The sequence below is a fragment of the Prinia subflava genome, chromosome 11 (assembly GCF_021018805.1).
Source record: "Prinia subflava isolate CZ2003 ecotype Zambia chromosome 11, Cam_Psub_1.2, whole genome shotgun sequence".
NCBI lineage: Eukaryota > Metazoa > Chordata > Aves > Passeriformes > Cisticolidae > Prinia > Prinia subflava.
The window spans coordinates 16,900,205-16,921,766 of record NC_086257.1 but is presented as its reverse complement, the minus strand read 5'-3'; the positions used below and the strand labels follow the sequence as shown (position 1 = coordinate 16,921,766).

At 39.9% G+C, this 21,562-nt stretch overlaps 2 protein-coding genes across 4 annotated transcripts in view; both read left to right on the top strand.

Moving 5' to 3' along the window:
* Positions 1–5,536, top strand: part of ABCC5 (ATP binding cassette subfamily C member 5) — a 67,410-nt gene extending 61,874 nt beyond the window's left edge. For both annotated transcript variants that reach the window (XM_063407911.1, XM_063407908.1), the window contains 4 exons: positions 286–394; positions 1,812–2,039; positions 2,311–2,453; positions 3,127–5,536. In XM_063407911.1, the coding sequence (XP_063263981.1) occupies positions 286–394; positions 1,812–2,039; positions 2,311–2,453; positions 3,127–3,399 (753 nt within the window). In that variant the 3' untranslated portion in view covers positions 3,400–5,536. The remainder of the gene's footprint in view (positions 1–285; positions 395–1,811; positions 2,040–2,310; positions 2,454–3,126) is intronic.
* A 3,462-nt stretch (positions 5,537–8,998) lies between these two features.
* Positions 8,999–21,544, top strand: CAPN10 (calpain 10). 2 transcript variants are annotated; one of them, XM_063408184.1, is made up of 13 exons: positions 8,999–9,109; positions 9,475–9,682; positions 10,904–11,035; positions 11,265–11,461; positions 12,728–12,945; positions 13,446–13,587; positions 15,090–15,256; positions 15,805–16,088; positions 16,552–16,754; positions 17,111–17,366; positions 18,406–18,605; positions 19,201–19,246; positions 20,584–21,544. In XM_063408184.1, exons 2-13 carry the CDS (start codon positions 9,539–9,541, stop codon positions 20,611–20,613), a joined length of 2,019 nt encoding a protein of 672 aa, XP_063264254.1. In that variant the 5' UTR covers positions 8,999–9,109; positions 9,475–9,538; the 3' UTR covers positions 20,614–21,544. The 2 variants fall into 2 exon arrangements, with proteins under 2 accessions (XP_063264254.1, XP_063264255.1); XM_063408185.1 differs by lacking the exon at positions 8,999–9,109 and having other exon boundaries at positions 9,195–9,682.
* Positions 21,545–21,562: the final 18 nt, after the last annotated feature.

Below are 21,562 nucleotides of genomic sequence, written 5' to 3'. Positions count from 1 at the left end.
TAGAAAATTGTCAGCTACTGCCTTGTTTTGGAAAAGGAAAATGAAATTATACTCAGCTGTCAATGTATTTGCAGTTACTCATTTTTTTTCTTGTTACGGTGCTTCTTTATTTAACTGGGTGAGGAGGGAGAATATTTTTCTTCATTTTTTTTAACCTTCAAATAATTGTTCCTACTCTTATATTTGTATTTTTTTGTTGTTGTTAATGTTGTGGCATGCAGTGGTTCTACATCAAAAGGAAGCTGTCTTGCTCCTAATCATAATTTGAATGTTTTACTATTTTAGGCCTACATTGAGAAGTATAAATTTACCAGCGTCGTGGCTCAAGATCTTCTGGATTCCTTCCTGAATTTTTTTCCAGAGCTGAAAGAGCAATGTGTTGAGAGCAAAGCAGGTAGGAGATTTACTAAGTTAACTGTAAATACGGTAGAAAAGCTGGATGATAAATTTTGTGCTTGGCTTGGAGGATGCACAGGGAAATGCTAAGGCAAACAAAACAGTTCAGCAACAACCAGGTGTTCTTGACAGAATTTGTGTTTACTGCCTCTACAGTGGGGAATGAGAACCTCTGAAATTTCTGACAATTTTGGCATTAATTACCTGAGTATCCTTTGGTTAACTCTCATTAACTCACCTTTGACTCTGCAGACAGAATGATCAGTGCTTATGAGATTTACATGTGCTTAAATGCAGGGAAAAGGTAAATACACTTTGAAATTTCATCTATTTCAAAAAGAGAAAAAAATGCTTTGAGAACTCTAACTTCCCCACGATCGTTCCCTTATGTATAAAATCTCTTCCAGAGTGTTTCACTTTTTCTTACATCCCTTATTTATTGCTGTTGGTGGATTTGTGGAGGTCTGTGGCCTACCAGGTGCTTATTATCTCACTTTCTTAAAGAAATTAGACTCATGTTATCCTGCCATGTGTTCATCCCTGCGAATAGCTATTGAGTCAGTTTAAACCAGAATGGCAGAGTACAGCTCCTGAGGATACTGGGTGCCTGCAGGCTTTGTGGGGAGGAAACTGCCTGTGGAGAGGTGTATATGAGAGAGTTTACTGTGGGAAAAGCTGCAGCATGAGCTCAGCAGTTCTGTGTTTTATTTGGCCCACTGGTAAGCTACTGAGTTAACCACAGAATTTGCTAATTTTTGCCTGGCTGATATTCAGGGGATGCAGAAGATAGGAGTTCTAGTGTAAATGGTGTAGATGGAACGGGAAGTATTGCGAAGGGTTAGGAAAGTACAGAGGTGGTGAAAGGTCAAGAGGAAGAGCTCTGCTGGAAAGCAGGCTCTGCTGCTAGTGAAGAAACTTTTTTTTGTTATTGGTTGCATAAATAAGTATAAATTGCTTGGATTTACTGGTGGTTAGGGGGAATTTAGTCAGGCCTCTCACCTCCCTTTTTTTTTTTTTTTTTCTTTTTTTATAAAGTGGATTTTCTCCATATTTGTCAGTCTTCCTCAAAATTCTGAGAGAGAAATGCAGGCACACAAATATTAGAGCATAATTTGAACATAGGTACTTGGCAGCCTGGCTGCCTTAAGAGCACGTGTGTTTCTTGCACTTACTGTACTGTTGAGCTCTAGAAAACTCAAAGTGAGGTTTGGAGAGGTGTTGCTGGCATTCTTCCAGGTGTTCCACAGGCTATCCCAATGAGGCTGCTAAGACTGTTGTGTCACTATAACTATTGTTATATATGGCTGCTGTTGTTACAACCTCTCTTAACTATGCTAGAAGCAGTCCTGAACTTTGAGGTAGACAAGCCATCTGCAGAGATCTCTGCTCCACAGTTTTGGTGCTCCTCATTCCAGGACTGGAGTTTGAACGTTGGCTCAATGCTACAGGACCTCCATTAGCTGAGCCAGACTTATCTCAGGGATCCAGTCTGACCAGACCAGTGGAGACACTCTTCAAACTCTGGACCACAGAGCCTCTGGACTCTGTTGCTGCTGCCAGCAGTGTTGACCTCACTAAATGGAGAACGTTCCAAACTGTGCTTTTCCTGGACAGATTGCTGGATGGATCACCACTGCCACATGGTGAGTACTCTTATCAGGATAGCAGAAAATTGTCCCTGAAATAATTGATTGAATTCTAAAGGTCCCTGCCTCTGGTTGACATTATAATTCACATAAAGTCAGGTTGATGTCCCAGGCCACGGCAGAGGGGTTGAAATAGGTCATCTTCAAAAGTCTTTCTCAGTCCAATGGATTCTATGGTCCTGTGATTTTATGAATTGTTATTATCTGATGACCCTCAAAATTGACAAAATTGGTCATAGTTCTTTCTCTGTACATATGCTTTCTTCAGAGGTGATAAAAAAGCTCTCGGAATGTTACTCCTCTCAGCTGGACTCCATGAATGCAGAAATCCGTATCCGCTGGTTGCAGATTGTAGTCCGAAATGACTATTATCCAGACCTTTACAAAGTCCGTCGCTTCTTGGAAAACCAGGTACTAACTGCTGGATTAAAATCACTGCACCTCTCAGTGCATGAGACATGTGCATGAGACATGCGACGTGAAAGACCTTGGAACTTCTGCTTCCTGGCCAAGTGTAGCCCAGGTGTGTTGCAAAGGGGCTGAGCATGGCTCACCTGCTAGCGGTGGGGAGGAATGGGCAGATGTAATTTCAAATGCCTACAGATAATCTCTGCTTTTCTAGTCCGACTCAATACCCTTGTCCCAGCTCTGCCCCATGCATTTTATGTATTGCTTTGTAGCAGCCTTGGCTTTTCCAGACCACAAGTTTTTGCATTACTAAGTCATGTGATTATTTGAATTTTTACACTTCAAGCAAGGCTAGGGCTCATTGAGTTCTTTTCAGTAGTCATTATTGCGGTGGAGCAAAAGGTTAATGCATATGTTCAGTGTGGTCTCTTTTATTTGGCCTTTAAAAATAGTTCTGTTATTTGTGGAAGTAGCTCAGTCTCAGAGAGCAGATTTTTTTTATTACCATTCATAAAAATCTTTGCATCAGATTTAGAATAGACTCATCTGTCTTTTGAAGAAATGTGTTGCTTGTCTCCAGTCTGAAGTTACTCTATGCTGTTGGAGTGTATCTGTAGAAGAGCTGAACTTCTTGATGTTTATTGAAGTGTTTTTATCTTGTTTTCCTTTTTTGTAGATGTCTCGGATGTACACAATTCCACTTTACGAGGACCTTTGCACTGGCACCCTCAAGTCTTTTGCCTTAGAAATTTTTTACCAGACCCAAAACCAGCTGCATCCCAATTTGCGGAAAACGATCCAACAGATCTTATCCCAGGGCTTGAATCCACTTCCTGCCATAGACACTACAGCAGTCACTACAGACACACCAGCAATGGTGCTTGAGGACAAAGTCTCAGAGGCCACAAATGGTGCCATTTCACTCAGGGATGTCAACGTGTCTGCTTAGATCACCAGTTCATGCCAGCCACGAAGCTTGAAAATGGGGACAGGAACAGAGGAAAGATACCAAGCGTTGCCTCCTTTCCCTCAGCCTTGCAGCTGCAGTGTGTTGCAACTGGATTTCTCTCCCAAAACACAAAGCAAATGTGCCTTCAAGTATCCAGCGTGTGATACTGCCAGGTTTCAGAGATCTCCGCCAGCTGTGTGATGAATATTTCGATTCAGTTTTTACTGGGAAGGGACTCCTGGGCTGTTGCTTCTCAATGGAAAGTGGATTGTTCCCTTTCCTGAGGCTCTTCTGGATGGTTTCTCCGGATTTGTTGTTTGGTGGGGGGGGTGTTCTTTTTCTTTTTTCTTGTCTGAGGCCACTGAGGCATGTTCTACTTGCTGTGCGTATGTTGCTGGGGAGTGTGTATGTGTCAAGCTGTCATTGTCCTAATATTTGGGCTAAAGTTCTGCAAAGGAGAGACTCAGGAATTGTTAGTGGTAGCAAACATGTTTTCATGTTATGCTCCTTCCTGTGACAGAGGTATTGTGATTTGGGAGGAAGGGGACTAATGCTTAAATGAGAAACTAATTTTAAATAGCTCCCGTTTCCCCCTGCCCATAGGTGGCTAAATAATAATAATAATAATAATAATAATAATAATGCTCTTTATATATATTAAAAGAGATATAAGAAAGAACAGGGAAACATTATGATGCATTTGAAATCCTTCTGTAGTTATCCCTACCCTCAGTTTTCCCTTTGCACTTGATGGGACAAGCAATAAAGAAATGTGTAGGCTTGAATTTTCAAAAAAGTTAAAATTAGATTCCCAAATGCCATCAATTCTGGTACTAGCTGGATGCCTAAATCTTTTTAACTGTTTTGACAAGTCTAGCTGCAACCTTTGCTAATGTGTCAGGATGTGTGGCACATGCATCAGATGCACTCGGTGTGTCTCCTATTCTGTCCTTTTGAAGGAATTAACAAGACCTGTATTTTTTTAAGATTCCCAGCATATCTTGGCCTGTAAGTCATTCATGAAAATATCCATGCTAAGATTTTACCACCTTGAATAATGTTTGCCTGAATAACAGTTGCCCTGTCATACAATAGTCTGAGGGAAGCACCATCTTTCTTGATGTAAAACTTTTAATTCCCACTTTACCCAAGTCTGTTTTCTGACTTGTGGTGGGAGTAAGGTGCCATTTCATTTCCCTGGCATGCTATTTCTTTGGATCACTGGGCAGCCATGCAGGATGTGAAGACACTGTCTTCCCTCTGTGCTGTTTGGTCTCAGGAAGCTGAGGGCCGAGTGTCCCAGGGTATTGCAGAGTACAGGTGATGATTTTTAGACTCTGTGCCACAAACTTTTTAACATGTGGGTACCCATGTGAGCTCCCTCAAGGCATCTCTGAGCTGATGCATCACCAGGATAGTATGAACAAAAGGCAAAACATTTGGAAAAGACTCAGCTAGCAGAGATGTGTGAGAGAAATTGTTTTATACTTCAGGACAAATTTTAGCTCTGCTGTGGGGATCTGCATAGACAGAAAGAGGAGAAAGTTTGGGAGGGTTTTTTTTTTCACCAAAAGTATCTGTTTACACCCATGTGTGGTTGGGGACTTAGGTGCTGTTACTGGATCTGCATTTTCTGGCTTTAAATTAATTTGGACTTCACCATAGCCTTAGCCTGGGCTGAACTGGGATAAAGCAATAATAAACTCAGGCCTCTGTAGTGCTTCATTAGTTTTAAAAATGGGCCATCAGCATTTTTGGGCTTCAGAACTCCAAGCTCTGCTCTTTCCTCCTTGAATGGGATTCTCTTTTAAATTCTGTTTTGTTTTCCCAGAAAGGATGGAGAATGATGTTTTCTACACAAATCTCTTTCCTTTTCATTTGTTGCTCTATTGAAAGAGATTTGTACAAGCTGACTTTACACTTCCGGAGTTGCCGCTGTTGGTGCTGTGTCTCCTGTACCCCACTGCCAGCAGTGGCAGCCTGGTCGAGACCAGGAACCACTAGCATTTTTTGGAATCACGGGCCTCTGTTTTAACACGTTTTATTTAGTGGGAGAATGTTTGTGACCCTGGTGGGAATTTTTCATTTACATGGATGCCTTATGATGATTGTCAAATTAAACTAAGCTTTGTGACAAGTTCTGTGTTTTGGGCAGTTTTTTGGCGTCCCTGCTCTAGCTGTGTGGAAGGGCTAACTTGAAACGTTGTCTTTGTTTTGTCCTTCTCTGGGGTGCAGCATAGAGGGAGCTTGGAAGCTCTTTCAAAGCTGCACAGGAAGGTGCTGGAGAGGTGGCAAAAGCAAACAATCAAAAATAAATATTATCTATTGTTACTAGAACTGACTGAAATACATCATGTTTGCATAGACACCCATCAGAGCAAGGAAATGCTGGCTGAACTGAACACACTGTTTCCTGGTTAAAGAACACAAGATGTAAGTTAGTGTTGCTGCTCTCATCTCTGTGAGATCCCATCAAATGGCTTTTTTACCTAGGACTCGTTTTCTGAAACACGGAAGCAGAGCAAGATTTTTTGAAAGTATTCCATGCATTGTCCTCCAGGTACTTCTTTCTCCTGTGAGTGAGAAGTGTATTTTTTATTTTGTAGAGACAAAAAATTGGCAGCAAGTTTGTGGAGATAAGCCTTCCTTTTGCTGACAGAAAATACATTGGTGCTTCAGGCTACTTGCTGTGTTGATTTGTAGTAGACTTCACATTGACAGGAAAATTAGACTGTGATTAAATAGAAACTATTTGCCTTATCTTTGGTACATTCATTTCTGATTGTGTTTCAGTCAGATTAGACATCAAATTATTTGTATTCTAACAGATGCCAAGAGACTGAGGCATCTTTTTATTTTGAAAATGAAAACTATTACTTTATTTCATTACAGTTTTGAGCAGGGCAACAGAGGATCTAGAAGTATCGCTGGTGGGAAAGCTCTGAGGAGCCAAACCATTTAATAAAATGGAATATTTCTGAGTTAATTTTTTAGCATTTCATAGCTATACTGGTTGATACATTCAATATAATTCTTGTTAGCTACAGTATACTCTGTTAAGCTTGTATCAGTAGTTTTGGTGTCATGTTACTTTGCAACATTTTAACCATGAACTCCATCAACCAAGAACAATTCAATCAAGTATCCCAAACATTCTGCTTCAAACAAAACCTACACTTGCACTGCAGTGACCTTGGCTATTGCCTTTTTGGATAACACAGGACCTGCTGTACATCTAAGCTCACGTGCTGCACAATTCACTTAGGTCAAGTACACTTCTTCAGTCTGCCCTCCCTGTTTGTGCAAAGATAGAGCAACAAAGCACAGTCAACCCACTAAAATCACACGTCACACTTTTTACTATAGATTGATAAAAGCTGAAAGCCACTTTGACCACAATATCAGACTTGGTGTGTAAGAGAAACCATACTAGAAATCATTGTGTGAGATTTATCAAGCCACTGTCCTCTGAGACATGGAATTATTGTCAGTTGTGAGGACACAGTTTGACACTGATTTTGTTGAAGCCCCAGTAAATTGGTTTACATGCATTCCTGAAATGCATACCTAATGTGTAGCTTGGATTTGTCTACTTTTATCTTTCAGCTCTGGAAACTACTGCTTTGTTTGTGAAAGTTAAACTACTTACTCACATATAAACTACTTACCTCTTTCTCATGTAAGTACTTTTTAATTCTTAAAGAAAACAGATTGATTGGTCTATTGCTGCAAGGTGTCTTCCACAACTTTCTGTATTGATTTAGCTTGGCAGGAGCATGATGTTTCAATATCCTTTTAAAGTGAAAATTGCACACGGTTTCTCAAAAATTACCTCAATTGCTGCTGTATATTCCACATAAACTTTAAAAGAATTTTTTATTGATTTTTGTCCATTCATCCTGTTTTTTTCCATTAGTAACAGCAGGGCATGTGTTAGCATATGTCTTACGTGGACATGAGAGGCTTTTAAAGATAAAAGAGTGTAGAGAAAAGCTATTCCATATTCTGGAGGTGACTTTTCACTCTATACAGAGGGATACTAGCTAGTTGCAATAAATGATTGAACCTGTGTGAACACTTCCCTTAAGTCCTCTTCCTGCAGGTACTTTCTGCACTGGAAAACTCAAGTCTTAGACCTCTGATTTCTTGTCCAGAGAATTATGTTGAACATAATATGCTCTGTGTGGACAAGAAGCAACAGGGAAAGTTCTCTGCTGCTTTCATTCCAAAGAGTTTCGGATTAACAGAAAAAAAAAATCATCAATTGCACACTGTATTAATTTGCCCCTTTGCAACCTTGCAGTGGGGCAGGGAAAGCATGTCAGGTATCTGAGAGACCAAGATAATATTTATCTACTTCCTTCTTCTAAGAGCTTCATAAATAAATAGTTAGGTATTTAACTAATTAACTGTTGCAGGCTGGACCTTCTGTATTTATACATAGAGCTCAACATTTATCCTGCTGTCTAGAATCAGTCCTCTAATGGAATTTATGCAGTTGTGTGATCACTGTTTCCTAAAGAATGCAGGGGTGAAATCACACAGATCAGAGCCTCACTGTTCCTGACACAGAGGCCTTTTTTTCCCCTTTCCCTCCCCCAACAGAGCCCTCCTGTGTCGCTCACTCGCAGTCGCGCAGCTGCAGCTCCCTCACATGAGCCGTGGACAAGAGGGTTATTCTTACTGCCAGCAATGTCTCCTCTGCTCCCAAAAGGGTCAAAACTCCAATGTGAAAAGTCTTGTTTGTTGATTAAATTTGCAGTATGCAGGGGAGAAGCCTTGTGTCTGTACAACGAGCATGACCAAGGGGCAGAGAAGCTATTTCTTAATGTTAAGGGGGTGGACAGCTGCTGCAGTTACCTGAGAGCATTTCCATCTGCTAAGGCTGGCTTGAGAGGAGGATTTCTGCATTCATGTCTGATAAAAACCAGTCAGGCCCGTGTTTTCTGTGGCTCTCTCTCCTTCAGATGACCTCTATACCCAAGGGTCTTAGACTCAAGACACATCATCACAGGCAAGCATAAAAAACAGATTTTTTGGTAAACACCTCGTCCTTACAGAGTGGCTCAGCAGCTTCTTTGTTGACCACACCTGATGTGACAGGCTCAAATATGAAAAAGACAACAGCCTCCGTGGCCTGAAACCCAAAACCTTGGTGTGCTGAAGGATGGCCTCGTGGGGCCCTTGTTCTGCATTTCTGTTCTTTGTTCTGCCTGAGCTAGGCAGGATTTTTAAGACACCTCTATTTCACTGGTCAGCAGTAGCTATCAGAATATGGGAATTAACATATCTCCTTTGTCGGTTCAGCCCCAGACGACTATATGGTGATAAACTACGTGAAAATGTGATCTTTGCCTTTATGTCAGGAAAGCACTCGATGAGGTCCGGCCATTTCTCTGGGTTTCTCTGTCACAATCTTCACGAAAACACTTTGGTTTCATTTTCCTCCGCCCGTAGGAGCCCGTGCCTGAGGTGCCCACGGTTCGTTTCCCATTTCTCCCCGGTATTCCCGGCCAGGGAATCTCGCGGACCCCGGGGACCCCTCTGCTCCCCTCAGCCGGGGGGCGGGGCCAATGCTTGGTGCGCGCAGACGTTGAGCCTGCTGATTGGTCAGCGGCGCCGTCCGTCATGCGCGGGCTGGGCGGGGCCTCGAGTGCCGGCGTTGCCGGGTAACGGCCGCCCCGGGCAATGGCGGCGGGACCGCCCCGCGGTGAGGGGGAACGGGGGCGGCAGGGCCGACAGCTCCTGTGGGGACGGGGGGCTGGTGGGCAGGAGGAGGCGTTTGCAGAGGGGCCCTGTTCGGGCTGGGTGTGAGGAAAAGGGTGGGGAGGGGGCTTTGTGTGGAGGGTGTGCGCAGAGCGGGGGGAAGGGACCGAAGCGGGTGTAGGTCTCCTCAGAGGCCCCGTTCCCTTCCAGCTGAGCGGGGTAGGGTGGCATCAGGTGCTGGAAGAAACCAGCAGTGTGGTGCTTCCAGTGCTCCGTGTTAGAGTGAGGGGCTGTCCATCCCTAAATAAATCTGTCGTACCTGTTTGTTTCCCTGTTACAATTCCCCGGTAACACTTGCTTCTGTTGCAGGTTGGTGCCTGGCGATATAAAGTCGTAGGAATAGCCGGCAAAGCTGCTTAGGACCGTGTTGAAAATGCTGGGAGAGAAAAAGCAGTTAATGGTGGCAAGAGACCTTTACACAGACCCCACATTTCCGGCCAGTGACAGCTCTATATTTTTTGATTATTGTACCCCGCTTGCCCAATTCAGAGGCGAGATATCCTGGTTGAGACCTAAGGTGAGTTTTAAGGTATAGAAGGCTGATTTTAGCAGAATTGATTTTTAGGTAATAAATGCAAGTTAGCACTGAATGCCTGCTTCTGGGTGGTTTTTTGTTTTTTTGTTTTTTTTTGTTTTTTTGTTTTTTTGTTTTTTTTTTTTTTTTTTTTTTTTTTTTTTTTTTTTTTGTTTTGTTTTGTTTTGTTTTGTTTAGAAATACAGAAATGATAAAACCAAAGTGTGTCAGTGTTAACAGTACATGAGTTACAGTTTTCAGTCTAGGTGCTTGTTTGTAGGCTTGATTTAAATCCTCTTGTAGAGCTTTTAAATTTCATGGCAGTAGTAGAAATTCATATGTTTTATTATAAACATGTTTTATTATGCAAATTATGTGCTTACCAAGTTAGAATGCAGCATTATGTCATCCCCAATTTTTTTTGATGTATTGCATAACTGTCTTGAAAATAAAGTAGTAAGATTATAGAATTTTTTTAGAAGCCTATTGCCTTTTTATTTTTTGTGGTTGATTTCTTTGATAACAAGAAAGAAAACTTTTTAAGTTTATAACTTGTCATATGACTCATATTGCTTTTAAACTTATAGCTGGGTTGCAGAGCAAGCAGTATTAGAGCTAAAAGCTTTAGAATACATTTCTGCAGTACACCCATTTAAAGTGAAGTATTTATGATACTGCCTTTGTGTAGAGAGGAAAAAAAGCTATAAAAATGTAATAGAAGAAGAAAGTATGTTGTCTTGAGTTGTATTTTTTCCCCTGTGTCTGGGGCTGTCTGTAGAGCAGTGACAGAGCTGTTGGTTGTCAGATGTAATTGGCAAACAAATGATTTCCTGGAGTCGAGTGTGCAGCTTCCTGCTTTCATACTTTACACCTTGATTGCTGCTGAGGGCTGATGAGTTAATTTCCATCTCTTACAGGGTTTATATATAAGGAGAACCATTTCACAAACTCATTTTCAGATCAGATTAAGTGTTCAGGACTTTGCATCTGAAATTCCCTCTTGTGCTACCAAGTAATCTACTTTTCTCTGCCCTAGGAAAGGTTTTCCCCTTGTTCTAATTTTGAGATTTCATACACTTAGGCTGTGTATGAAAGGGAAGTTTTCTACAAGTAAAAATTCCCTTATTTTATGAGAGTTCTCTGGAGCCCTCCCAGTCCCAGAAACACAGATTTTGTTAGAATGTCATGCAGGATTTGCCTTTAACTCCTCTTCTTTAATTTTAGGACATTTGTTCTTCTCCTCGGTTATTTTCAAACAATCTGCAGGATGTGCCAGTAAAACAAGGAATTTTGGGAGACTGTTGGTTCCTGTGTGCCTGTGTAGCTTTGCAGAAGAGCAAATACTTACTGAACAAGGTATGGAGAAATTTCATGTCAGAGAAGTTTTCTTCACCTAATTAACATTTGAATATTGTACTGGAGTCCCAAGCTGCCATATGAGTATTGCCATTTTCATTGGTTTTATTATCATATTTTTTGTTGTTTGTTACAAATGGTTGATGTTCAGTATTTAAACTAGTTTTGTTTGCAAAAAATGAAATTCATTAATTCACTGTTTGCCTTGCTGTTGGCTTTTGCCCCCCAGGTAATCCCCCCAGGCCAGCCCAGCTGGACAGATGAGTCCTACCAAGGCTGCTTCACGTGCCGGCTCTGGCAGTTTGGCCACTGGGTAGAAGTGACCATTGATGATCGCCTGCCTTGCCTCGGGGGCAAACTCTGCTTTTCCCAGTGTCAGACAGAGGATTTGTTTTGGCTTCCACTACTGGAAAAAGCTTATGCAAAGTATGTGAGTGGTGCTATTGATGGGAATAGAACTACAATACTTGTGTGTTTCTTCTGCTCTCTTATTTTACCTGGCTGCTTTGGGCATAGATCTGGGTGTTGTGGCTGCTGGTGGTCCCACACTGGCTTGTGCAGAAGCTGCTCTTTAAACTGTAGCTTGGTAAGGTGTGCTTCCAGTTGCATGTGAAGTAAGATAGTCTTAGGGAGATAATTCTGGTGAAAAGTAAGCTGCAATGAATTTTCAGGATTCAAATGTTTGTTAATTCTGTCCATTAGTTATCTAATTTGTTAAAGGAGGATGATTTACTAGATAGGATGAGAGCTCAATGAAAAGCAGAAAGCGTGCAGATATTTTAATGGAAAGCAACAACCTTGTGGAAGTTTGTGCTAGTTGAGGCTCTGGTTGTGTGAGTTTCACTGCTCTTTTGTATATTTTGTTAGTTTACTGTTTTGGAAAGAAAATGTAGATATTTAATGGTTTATGGCACATCAATGGAACTAGTTGTCCAGATGGACGAAGCAATTTGGAGACAAAATGCACTGGTAAGATGGACAGACATCTAATGTCCCAAATAATCTGAGCAAAGATTTTGTGGTTGCCAGCAGAGGGCAGAGGCAGACTTAAATTACGAAGTTACTTAGCTGTAGATAGTTGAGCAGAAGCTGTGAAGCACCAATGTCATGGTAGAACTTCTCTGTAGGTTTGAAATGTAGTATTTGTTTTCTGCAGAGATCTTATTGTTCAATCTTATAATTCTGTTTTAGTCTTGACTACTTTTGCTCTATTTTGCATCTGCTACATTAGGTGGGGCAGTCTCTTGGTTTGTTCAGGTTGTTGAAGGAAGTGCTGCTCTGGTAATTTGTGCAGAGTGAATAAAGAATAATTGAAGAGGAAGAAATATTTTTATTTGTATAGAATGCAGCTATTATACCACAAAAGATAATGTAGAGCATAAATAATAAGTTACAAAGGACTAGTACTAGACAACAGTAGTTTTTTAAATAGAATAGAGAGACTGTAAGAAACGCCCCATCAAGCAGGGGAATATCCAATGGTTTACATATTCTTTGGATATTGTGTTCTATATAAATAAGATATTATGTACATTCTCTTGCCTACATTGGGTTATGAGGTAGGGCACAGTCATGATTGTGATATAGAGTGGGGTTGCAAGTGTGTAGGAATCATGTTTCTCTTGTTCTGCTATATGTACAAACTTTTTCTTAGTGTTTTGTTGTTTAATTTTTTTCGTTTAAATTTTTTAGAGTGCATGGATCTTATGAGCAGTTGTGGGCAGGACAAGTGGCAGATGCTTTGGTTGATCTGACTGGAGGAATTGCTGAAAGATGGACCCTGAAAGACCCTGGGAAAAATATGGAGAAAGAGAAAACTGGCATGGTTTTGGAGAAAGCAGTGTTTAGAAGATTAATGAACCTGAAGGAACAGTGTGTAATAAGCTGTTCAGTCCTCAACTCCAGACAAGGTGACAGTAAATGTCTCTGATAACACGCTTCAAAGCACAAGACAGCCATCAAATACAAGTGCTGATTGTAGTACCATGCTACTTTCATGGCACAATTTAAAATGTTTGGATAAATGAAGATTTAAGGATGTTGCTGAGTTCAGGATGGGGGCTGCTTTTGAGGGGTGCTTTTTGTATTACAAACTAACATGATCAGTTCTCAAAAACAAATGCACTCCCTTGAAAAAGCACCTCAAAAACGACCTTGAAAGCCTCCATGAATTTCAGCACAGTGAATTTGTAGGGATTTGATATCAAGGAGTGAGTTAATACACTTTACAGTATTACTTTATTTCTCTCTAGTCACTAACATGAACTGTTTGGGGTTTCTTTGTGCTATTTTAATACAGATTTAAATCAATTTCATTTTATCACAGAATTTCCTCCTTTCACTAATGTTATTGTAAAATATGGAACAGATTCTTTTGTTTATTTTCAAATGGGTTTTTTTTTCTATTCAGGTGCAACTGAACGAGGAGAATTTCATGCCTTTATTGTGATAGACACATTGAATCTCTCTGAAGTGTCAGGCAAGGAAATCTTCCTACTACGAATACGAAATCCTTGGGGGAGGCGGTGCTGGAAAGGGCCTTGGTGTGAGGGGTGAGCACTTTTACATTCATTTAGAAAACTTTTGTGTAAATTCTGAAGCACAAAGTTTATCTATGTATTGCAGAGGCAAACACTGCTAATAATCTGTGGTAGAGGAGAGAGGCTTCAGTGTGCATGCAGTCCTTTAGAGAGCTGGGAGTTCACACAGCTTATTGGTTCTGTGGCTAGTAATTTGATCTCCTAGTTCTTGCAATCTAAATTTTTAATACCTTCTTTTTTTATCAAATCTTCATATCTTTTTATAAGGACAAACTTAAGGTGTTGGCTAATTTTCTGGTTTGATTTTTGTGCCTTTTTATTGTTCTGCAATTGATCATACTTAGATCAATGATGATTACTTTGATCACATTTGTTTCTTGCAGTCACTCAGCTTTACTTGACTCTCCTCATTTTATCCTGGCTCAGCTGCAGAAATCAAGCAAAGGAGTAATTATAAAACTGCAGCAGAAGGAAGGATAGTTATGCTTGTTGTTTGTTTGCTCTCATTTCTGTAGAATAATATAAGTAGGCGAAGCTGAAACTAAGTCCATATAAAGTAGAAATAAAGAGAACTGTTTTAAAGGACTTGCAGAAATATGTGTAGCAGCTCAAATAGCAAAGTAACAAGAATGAAAGGGCAGACTCTACTTGCATATTTTGGAAAATGTTAGCATGTTTTGACTGTACAAAAGAACATGCAATTCTTGACCCAAGCAACAAGCATTCAGCATTACGATGTGTTAACAGTATGGTGATGTTAATGAACATTTTTGTAGAATTGTTTTTCTTCTCTAAGTTAGGAAGGTAATTTAATTGCATTTGTTGAGTCTTCAGCTGATGTTCTTTTCTTTTGACAGTGTCTTGGTCTCTTGTAGTTTCTTTGTCAAAGAGTCAGTTGCCATGTAGTTGCAAGAGGACAGGGTTTCATTGGGTAGCTTTAGAGCCCTGTTTTATTCAAGTACAGAACTGTTCTTTTTTGCTAGTGAAACAATAGAAAATGTTGAAACTACTAGCTTTTAATGAGCCCAAAATAATGAGGCATTTAAATTCTTTGTTTATCAGACTTGGAAGCAGATTCAGGGGGTAGCCAGTTGCTTAATACAAAATGGAAGGTTTTGATGTAAAGCATTAAAATTCTTTCAGAACAATCACAGTGCAGCTGGTTTTACTTTTTTTGCCTCTTTTTTTAACAGCAGTTAAAAATATTTATTTTGCTCTCAGACTTCTTACTGTAGTGACTGTTGTAAACAAAGCACCTATTTCACCCAGAAGTCTGTTCTGCATCCAGTCTGGTATTAGGCTGTTTCTAAGTTTTCTTTGATACGTCGTGACTTGTGTTTCCTATGATCCCTCTCACTGACCAGCAATGTGCAGAGAAAATTTCAATGCAATTATTTCACAATAAACTGAAGAAATCTCTTCTTGCTGTCCTGCTCCATAAGGTATTTGGTAGAACATTGTTCTGAAACTCTACTGGGCAAAGAGCTGAATGTTAACTTTTGTTTTATGTGCAGTGGTCAAGGATGGAACCAGCTGGATCCAGTAGTTGCTTCAGAACTCCTCTCACAGACCCAAGAGGGAGAATTCTGGGTTGACGAAGAGGAATTTTTCAGGGAGTTTGATGAGATTACCATGGGCTTTCCAGTCAATGAGGAAGGACAACTTCAGAGCCTCTATACAGGTGTGATATGAGAAGACATCTTTCTCATGCAAATAACATTATGTCAAGGGGAAGAATTGATTTGAATTGCAAATGGTGCAACTAGACCATAATTTCTCTTTCTCAGTTTTCCCCTCTCCTTTAGATCCGTAGGCCTTTTCTGTCCCTGCTGAAAAACAGAAGGCCAAGAGGAAATTAAAGATCTATAGAGAAACCATTGATATTTCTATGAAATCTAGTAACTTGCTAGTTGGTTGAGAGGTTAGTGTCCTCTGTCTAGAAGGCTGTTATTCTGGACAGCCTTGTGATGTTTTGTTTTTAATAGAAGGTTAATTGAGATTTCTAGTAACAGTTTCTTGTAAAAATCATGTCATCAGTGTGTCATTACCAACTGTGGCATTAATTCTCATGCCTCTCAAAATCTTGGTCATGAATTTCAGCTTTGGGGAAGTGTCAGGCTGTGACATCATGTTTTCTTGGGCTGGGTAATCTCTGCCATATACCTGTTGTGTAAAATTAAGCAGCTTCCCATGTCTGAAATCCACACTGTGGTTTTCTTATTTTGTTAGAGAAAGTGCTGAACCACTCACAGAATCTCTTTGGATCCTGGGTGAGAGGCCAGACTGCAGGTGGCTGCCGCAACAACAGCAGCTTCCCCACCAACCCCAAGTTCTGGCTGAGGGTCTGGGAATCGAGCGAGGTGTGCATTGCTCTGCTGCAGAAATGCAGGGAATACAGCACTGACTGGGCTGGAAGGATTCAAAACCCAACTCGCTTAGCAGCGGAAAACCCTTCTTCGACTGAAGGCATACAGGGAAAGAATTACCAGGCTGTGGGATTGCATGTCTGGAAGGTAATACTAAAGTGCCACTTTTCTCTTTGCAAATAGAAGTTTAAAAGCATTACTGAAACATTTAAGTAAAATCATTCCTTTCCCATGCCAGTGATATGATCAACTGGTCACAAATTTTCTGTCTCTGGTTCATGCTGGAATGGTTCTATTTACCTCACAATTACTGTCTGTACAAACTATTACTGGACTAGTACTTTCTTATCACTGAGCACTTGTGATTGTACCAAACTAGTGCATGACATTTCAGGCTGATTGCTTGAAGCCATTCCTAAATTTACTCCTCCTGACTATTAACTCTTCCTACTTCTCTTTCTCTTCTCATATGCTGATGCTCTTGTCTTTGTTTCATCTGTAAATGTATGCATGTTTAAAAATGTTTCAAACAACAATTGATAATTTTTAGTCTTATTAAAAGCTACTCATTTTTCCTAAACCACCACACATCATTATGCATCTGTTCTAGGTGGAGAAGAAACGATTTAACCTTCCAAAGACCCTCTCTGCTCCTCCAGTTGTAGGTACCGTCTGCCATTCCTACGACAGAGAAGTCCATGTGTGCTGTGACCTTTCACCTGGCTTTTATCTTATTGTTCCCAGCACTTTTCTGAAAGATGCAGTAGGGAATTTCTTGCTTCGCGTATTTTCAACGGGAAGGATCTCACTCAGGTAGGTTTAAAACAAAACAGAACGTTTCTTAAAATTGCTGACATAAATACAAGTGTAGCACTAAGTGGGAATGGTCAAAATATTTTGAAGAGTTGTGCAGAAATATTGTATTGTCTTTGAATTCAAGCAAGTTTGCCAGCTCCTTGTTTTTGTCATGAAGCTGCTACTACCTCTTGTTAAAATACTAACCAGAAGTAGCCAGATGAGTGGCATCCTGACTCTAAACTGCAGCTTAGTAGTATATGCAGAGGCAAAATGTAGTGTTGGCAGCTGTTTAAAAGCTGGTCAGATTTGTTTATAGTCTGGTAGTACATGTTCTATACATTTTAGTTTCTTTTCTCTCTTATGTTTGATAGTGAACTAAAGCCACCACCCACGGATACTGCCCTCTGTGAAGAACTCCCAGCTGGTGAATGGGAGACAGTGCAGCTGCATGGATGCTGGAAGAATGGACTAAATGCTGGAGGTAGCAGGAACTTCCCCTCCTTCCATACCAATCCCTGCTTTCCCCTCTCCATTCCTGCAGGACCGGGGAAAAGCAGTGTGAAAGTCACCCTCCGTCAGCACTGCCTGGATAGCAAGTGTTGTCCAATAGGTTTCCATATTTTCCAGGTAAGGCTTCTGGTCAGTTTGATTGCTCTTCTGCCAAGGGTGAAGGTTCGCCTGTCAGCACAGGGCTTGCAGTTTGCAAGGGACTTGCTGCTTCTGGGAGAAACACAGGTTGACTCTGGGAAGTAATACTCATAAAAGATATGGAATAACTTAGGTAGTTACATAGCATAGTAACCAGATAATTGGTTCCACTGAATTCTTACAAGGTTCTAAATTAGTTTTAGCAATGATGAACTCTTTTGAGGATTTGCAAAGAATTCTCAGTGCCCTAGTAATGAAGGACCAGACCTTTTGGTAATTCATCATGAAAACTTACTTTCTTTGTGTCCAGTAATTAAATGTCCATAGGCAAATGATATTGGATCAAAATGACTGTTATACCTTAGCAGGTGATCAGAAACAAAAGATTTGATTTGAGATTGATACAGATTCTACATGTGTGTGCCAATATTCAACTGCAGAAATGTAACTTGAGAAGCTGCTGTTTAAGTAACTATTTTGCAGAGAAAGAGAGCTTTATTTTTAGAAAACATGCTTCAAAAAATGTGCTGCTTAAGTGAAAGGTCTGGAGTTGGGCACCAGAAAAAATCATAAAACTTCAAGTATACAATATATGAAGAAAGATTGACATTTTTTATGCCTATAGGAGAATGAGATGAAGTCTAATATGATTTTTTAGTACAGGAAAGACTACTAGATATAGGAAGGACACAATCTGTTCAGCAGATCCCTGAGATGGAAAACAAGTGCTTTAGGCTGCAGCAGGGAAGACTGAGGTTAGACAGCAGAGAAAGCTTTAGAACTATGTGAGTAGCGGGTTCTACACATTGTCTACAAACAAGCCAAGAATGATTCATCTGTTCTTAGTACTGCCATCTGGGTTTTCTGGAAGCTTTTCCATTCATCTTTTCTCTAGCTCTATACAGCAGAGTGAGTATTTGGAATAGAGATGGACCTATCACACTGTGGTATCCTGGGAATGAAACATTGAGACCTGAAACAGATGAAAAGGTAGGCATGTTTGCATTCTATTTTGCAGGTGCCTAACAGAAGCTGGAAACCACAAACTACTTCTTTTGTACACTTGGAACCACTGGTGAGCTGTGTTCCTCACTGCTATTCCCAGGAAGTCAGCCGACTTTGCAGGCTTCCTGCAGGAAATTATGTCATTATACCCTCTACATACTTGCCCAATACAGAAGGCAGTTTTACAGTGGTCATAGCAACCAAAATAGACAGGTAAAATTATGTTGCCTTTTATTTGCATTTCTAGTCTTTTTAGTGAATGCATTACAGGATGCATGGAAATGCCTGCAGTAATGTGTTCTCTTGATGGAAACTTTTTGTGAAGTCTTTGTATTTCTGTTGTATTTGCATGTACTGCTTACCACTTTGATTATGTTGGAAGAATGAATAAAAATGGTAATATTAGTTAAGTCTTCTTGCATCAGTTGCATCTGATATTCATCAGATGCCTATTTCTGGAGGAGATGACACTAATTAATCACCAGCTGTGTCATCAGTGTTAGGATTTATGTTGAAAGTTAACAATGCCTTTTAAAAATCAGGGGTTCTTTTGAGAAAATGTGATGAGTAGCCAGCCTTATTCCAGGTAGTTCCTAACTATGACATGAATAACAACAGCTCTGAATCAGAATTGTAGATTCCATAAGACTGCAGTGAGACTCAATAGAATTGCAGAAAGATTTGCTAAGGGAAAGGATGTGGAATGAAGCCTGATATAGCTTCTCTGTTTGGAGTGGGATAAATGCTTGATATTTGCAAGATTCCCAATGCTTTGTGCAGAAATAAGTGTGGTTTGGGTTTTCAACAGGAAGCGCATTCACAGCCAGGAGATACTTGGACAAGTATTACAAGAGGTAAGTGATATATTCTGGTGGATATATTTTGATGTAATCATTCTTGGTGTCACCACAGATCTGCTTGTTTAAACTATATGTTATATCCTTCCTCTATCTGATTTGTTTTGATAATTATAATATCCCCTGTATTGCGATTTTAAAATTCTAATGATGTTATAGGGTTGTAAAGGCTTAAGAAAGCACAGCAAAATGAGAAGATTAGGTTTTTATTTGTTTCCCTACAGCCAGCCCTCCTGGCTATAATCCCTCCTGGGGAGTGCAAGTTGTTTTGATCAAGTTAATGACAGCTCTTTCAGATTTTGGTTTTGTTTTGCTTGATTAGTTAGGCATGTAATATAAAAGGGTTGGATGTGAATACTGAGTAATTAATACTTATGGTGTTTTTACTGGGTGAAGAGAAGAACTTTGGTTAAAAAAATTTGTTTGATTAAAAAATAAAGTGTTATTTTCACAGTGGTTTGAAGATACATGATTTAGTTGGTGGATCAAAATATGTCCTTGATAACACTCTCCTTATTAGGTGGAACAAGACCATCTATGTGCTAGGGTCTTTCCCTTTGTTTTTTGCACAAAACAAAAATTGTTGGAAAAACTCTTCACCCAGGTTTAGAATTGGCTTACTCATTTTCAGAATCTGGGTCATGTTGACCAGTGATTACATTTTTTTCTTGAAACCACACAAACAATGTAGATTTTGTGCACTTCACAAAGTGGGCACAGACCTGTGCGTACTTTTCATATGGTTCCTGTTACTTCAATATTTAGGAACTGAACTATGTAATGAAGGTCCTTTGTTACCATTGTTTTGGGAACAAAATGTTGCAAGGCCATTATATCAAAAAGAATCTATTCAAAGTTATGTTTCTTTGTATTATTTCATGGGAACAGAATCAAAGAAACAATTCAGGTTCTTCAGGACAGCTTCAAGAATCTGGAAATTGCAGTTATATTTTTCTTATCACTGGGAGAAATTAATGTCTGAATCTAATCTTCAACAATATGGGCTTTTCTAAAGACTGGACTTTCAGGGGTTTAGCAGGTTTAGCTCCTGAGGGTTCCAGGCAGTCTGCCTCACTTTGGGCTAGTGATTTCTAAAAGATGCACCATAACAGTACAGCTGGATGTCAGTGTATTTTCTAAAAGTTTGACTATGTTCTCTAGTTACTGAAGTGATGGGATTTATGAGTTTTAAAGTTTTAAGTTTTTTTTAAAGGATGTTTCACATGACCTTAGTTTCTAAATCTTTCTTTCTCTGATTCACTTTAGTTCCTTCTTGACCAAAAAAACCCCAGATAACATAGGGTTTTTTTCTCTGTATTGCAAATTTCTTACAGGTTTCCTTTACAACTGTGATGAAAAGGTAGTGTGGAATTCTTGCACTGTCATTTCAAGAAACATCTGGAAGCCAAGGAATGCCTCATCTCTTGTTCTTCTCAGTTTTAAATGGAATAACAAGAAGAAGCTCTTAGCCTGTTCTTCACTGGTACCAACTGTCAGGCCTGTGACGACTTCTTTGTAAAAAAATACCTCTTTTAATCATGAACACTCTGAATATTTGGTCTTCCCACATTTTTCGAAGGAACATTGTACAGCAAATTATCATGTACCTCAATTCTTCAAAAATACAAGTGAAGAATTTGTGCATGTTTTAACCCAAGCTACAGTTCTGGAAGAAAACCAGGAAACTTACATGTAAGGCCAGGTTGGATGGAGCCCTGGTCCCCCTGGTCTTGTGGAATGTGTCCCTGCCCATGGCAGGTGGATTGGAACAAGATGATCTTTAAGGCCCCTTCTAACTATAACCATTCTGTGATTGTGAAATAATATTTTATTGGGAAAAAAATCAACCTGACAGAGTAACTTCAGGGACCATAGAGGAAAAACTGGAGTCTTTTTTTCAGGTAGGATATACCTCAAGAACCATCAAAATACACTGGAATAGGAAAAGTCCAGGCTCATATTTGACACTGCCAGTCCTGCTGCTGAGCACTTTAACTTGGGCCCTCTGTGGAACCAAGCAGATGGTGGGTTCAAAGGAAAGATTTTTTTTTTGGTGAGTGAGTTTTTTCTTGAATGAATGCCAGAAGTAAAAAAGACACTTGAAAACTTTTGAACTATCCTGCCAGACTGTTTTTGTAAATCTGTAAGAAAGTGTTTTATGGAAGAGCTGTCCTTGCTGTAAGAAATGTGAAGTTTAAGAGTTTTTTCTTTATTTATGTTTGAAAGTGTTTCTTATTCAAGCAGGATTTTTTAAAATGTTATATTTTCCTCAATAAAAATAAAGTAACATTGAAAGTTTTAAAATGGCTTTTA

Bases quoted from the DNA above. Each gene is read 5' to 3' on its own strand.
- CAPN10 (XM_063408184.1), top strand. From the start codon at position 9,539: ATGCTGGGAGAGAAAAAGCAGTTAATGGTGGCAAGAGACCTTTACACA. The intron at 16,089-16,551 runs GTAATACTAAAG...CATCTGTTCTAG, and splicing joins TGGGATTGCATGTCTGGAAG to GTGGAGAAGAAACGATTTAA. The intron at 19,247-20,583 runs GTAAGTGATATA...AATTTCTTACAG, and splicing joins TTGGACAAGTATTACAAGAG to GTTTCCTTTACAACTGTGAT.